The sequence below is a fragment of the Nicotiana tabacum genome, chromosome 11 (genome assembly GCF_000715075.1).
Source record: "Nicotiana tabacum cultivar K326 chromosome 11, ASM71507v2, whole genome shotgun sequence".
Classification (NCBI taxonomy): Eukaryota; Viridiplantae; Streptophyta; class Magnoliopsida; order Solanales; family Solanaceae; genus Nicotiana; species Nicotiana tabacum.
The window spans coordinates 37930829-37934142 of NC_134090.1; the positions used below are offsets into that span (position 1 = coordinate 37930829).

At 34.9% G+C, this 3314-nt stretch overlaps 1 protein-coding gene across 1 annotated transcript; it reads right to left on the reverse strand.

The window, feature by feature from the left end:
• Window positions 1-319: 319 nt before the first annotated feature.
• Window positions 320-2867, reverse strand: LOC142165808 (uncharacterized). The gene is made up of 5 exons (XM_075224183.1): window positions 2736-2867; window positions 1944-2625; window positions 1021-1835; window positions 882-971; window positions 320-565 (listed from the first exon to the last, which is right to left on the reverse strand). Exons 1-5 carry the CDS (start codon window positions 2865-2867, stop codon window positions 320-322), a joined length of 1965 nt encoding a protein of 654 aa, XP_075080284.1.
• Window positions 2868-3314: the final 447 nt, after the last annotated feature.

Here is a 3314-nt window from a genome sequence, read left to right on the forward strand (position 1 = left end):
TACGGTGCAAAATAAGATGACACATAGGAGTAGGTAGACCCTGGATCAAATAAAACTAAAGCATCTCTGCCACAAACCAGAACAGTACCTATGATAACCAGTGTTGTCCAAAGCAAAAAGCGCAAAAAAGGGCTAAAACCCTGCTGGGGCTTAAAGGGCAAAGCGCACTTAAAGCGAGGGTTTCACTAAAAAAAAAGCGCAATAAGGAATAAACTACCTAATATGTAAAGATATGAAAAGATAAAATCATACTTCATCTTAATATGAAAGCTAAACCCATACTTAAGTCTTCAATATGAAAATCTAAACCATACTACTTCTAATCACTAATATAATCATATTCTTCTATGTAATTTTCCTCAGAAGGGTGACCCTCATCGGTATCACTCGACATATAGCCTTCAATCTCTTCTTCGTCTAAGTCATTAAAATCACTCTCATTTTCAACTACATCAGCACGTGGAGCCCGAGAGCTCGAGGCATTAATTATAACTTCGGATTGTCTCTTTTGTCGCCTTGTGTATGTCAACATGTCTTCACTCCCTGACGCTCTTGCTACATCACCCTAAGTTAAGTTGTCATCCTCAAACACCAATTCATCTTCTGCCTCAACATTAACACCCATCTTCCCAATCAATCACTCATTGTTGTGATCGATGTAATCCAATGAGATTGGATCAATGACACTCCGCAAGTCATAATGAACTTTTAATGCACGATTGTACTAGATCATTCAGTCTTTGATGCTCCAATTTATTCCTCTTTTGGTATATATCTGTTGTATATATAACATGAATGTGAGTAATATAGTCTAATTGATTAACAATGCAAAGAAAAGTAGAAAAATAATTATATCATTATGAATACTTACATGCTCAAACACGCTCACACCCAGCAGAAAAAGCTGTTAAGCCCAAAATTCTAATGGCTAACTTTTGAAGATGTGGAGCTGAATTTCCATATAAATTCCACTATTCAACATAAAGCAATAATTAAGAATCTATACGTCAATATTTTTACTAACCAGTAGATCTTATCGTTCTTGATCTTTTTTGCAATTGGAAGACCAAATTGTTGTTCAGCTCTAGTATAAAGTGGTATCTCAGATATGATCTTGTCTTGTACTTCAATGCTTGGAACCAATTTTTCTATACAAGCGTACAACCCATCAGTTACTTCTTTACAATTTTCAATGGTTGGATTTTGATAAAAGTACTCAGGATTTAAATAATGCCTGACTGCATGTAATGGATGATGCAACTGGCATGACCATCTTTCATTAATGATTTTAAAGATATCTTTATACTTCGCAGAATTCCCATCAAATGCTTTCACAATAGCCTCCTTAGCTCTATCCATAGCTTCATAAATGTATCTCATGGCAGGGTTTTTTTCATTGTCAGCTAATCGCAACACTTTAACCAGAGGCCCCATTATCTTCAAAATGTAAACAACCTGGTTCCAGAATGTAGTCATCAAGACAAAATGAGCTACACTTTTTCCCTTTGAAGTCTTCGACCAACTACTGTTCACCCAACGTTCAGATGTAAACATTGCCCGCAAATTAGTTTTTTGACAATGCAACCGTTGCAAAGTCAGGAAACTTGTTGCAAATCGAGTAATCCGATATTTCACCAACTCTTTATTTTTTGTGAAATCTCTCATCATATTTATGACTCCTGTGTGCCCATAAATGAAACTGACAAGGGCAATTGCTCTTTGAATGGTCTTCTTGATGTTTGGAATCTTCCCTATGTCTTCTAACATAAGATCTATACAATGGGCTGCACAAGGTGTCCAATATATGTGCTTTCTTTTTCTCTGTAACAGTTGACCTATACCAAAAAGAGTAAATAGATATGTTAATATTTAAAAATTAGAGGTTTGAATTGATATTAGAAAGTAAAACACATAACTAAAATAGTCAAAGAATTAATTCTTACCGGCTAATGCAAAGTTGCTACCATTATCACTTATAACTTGAATCACGTTTTGCTCTCCAACGCGCTCCACATATCTATCAAGCAATTCATATAATTTTTCTCCGGTCTTAACAAATGAGGATGCATCTATTGACTCCAAAAACACTATACCATATGGAGAATTCACCAAAAAGTTTATTAAAGTTCTTTGTTTTCTATCTTTCCATCCATCAGCCATAATAGAACACCCATACTTTACCCATTCTTCCCTATGCTTGTTTACAATTTCATCGATCAACACTACCTCCTTCCTAAGTAAGGGAACCCTCAATTCGTGGTAGATTGGAGGCTTTAAGTTTGGTCCATAGCTTCCTATAGCCTCGACTGCATCCTTAAAACTTTTTAAGCGAGCAACATTGAATGGGATCCCTGCATCGTAAAAAAAACGAGCAATTTTTTGAATAGTCGTTGCTCTTGCCTCTTTATCACACGAATCTTTGATATTAATCTGCCTAAGTGTTCCTCGCTTTTGTAGAAACACATCCATAGGTCCCTTTCCCTTGGCCAATTTCTTATTAGAGCCACTAGTAACGTTTTCTCCACCTCTTTTCCTACGAATGATATTTGAAACTTCTTCCTCTCCACCAACATCATCATGATAATCGAACTCATCAAATTCAGAAAAGTTGTTAGTACAAACTTCCTTTCGTATTTTTTTTCCTCCATGTAACTTCTCAATTCCTCTCTAACCTCCTATGGGAATTTGGTACACTTCGCTGCGTTTCTAAAATTACCAATCAAATGTTGTTTTACCCGATTAATTCTACCTGTTGTTGTTTTTCCACAAAAATTACATGTGACTCTTGTAGTGTCATTAGGATTCTTCAAATAGTTATATTTCCAACTAGGATCCCTACGATTGCCTTTGGACCAGTCCTCTGCCATTTTTATATGTGAAATAAAATTTAAATAATATGTTATGCATTTTACTTGCAAATATTACAAGTTTTATATTATTAAAATATACAACAAGAATATAAATGTTGACAATCAGAATTGCATGTGATAAAAGAATCAGATTTAACAATTTTAATTCCATCAGAAAGTAGTCCAGCTCCGGTACAAATTAGAAAGCTACAAAACATAGTGAAACAATTTGTGTAAATTATTTAAAAGTAAAAGAGATCACTTTAGTTCACATGTATTGGCCCTTCTGGGGTCCACCACTATGGCCATGTCTAATTTATCTTTACAGGTGTTTCAATATAGACTCAATACTCATCCCACTGATAACTCCACTATAAAAGTTAAAAGAATTTTATGGTGACAAGTATCTCATACTTCCATTCATTCTCTGCAAAGACAAAACACATGTAAGTATACAAAAACACC

What these genes read in the sequence shown, in the direction of transcription:
- LOC142165808 (XM_075224183.1), bottom strand. Translation starts at nt 2,867, where the DNA reads ATGGCAGAGGACTGGTCCAAAGGCAATCGTAGGGATCCTAGTTGGAAA. An exon ending in TAGCAACTTTGCATTAGCCG is followed by an intron (nt 1,836 to 1,943) that starts GTAAGAATTAAT and finishes TTTTTGGTATAG; the next exon opens with GTCAACTGTTACAGAGAAAA. An exon ending in TTTCTGCTGGGTGTGAGCGT is followed by an intron (nt 566 to 881) that starts GTTTGAGCATGT and finishes AACTTAACTTAG; the next exon opens with GGTGATGTAGCAAGAGCGTC.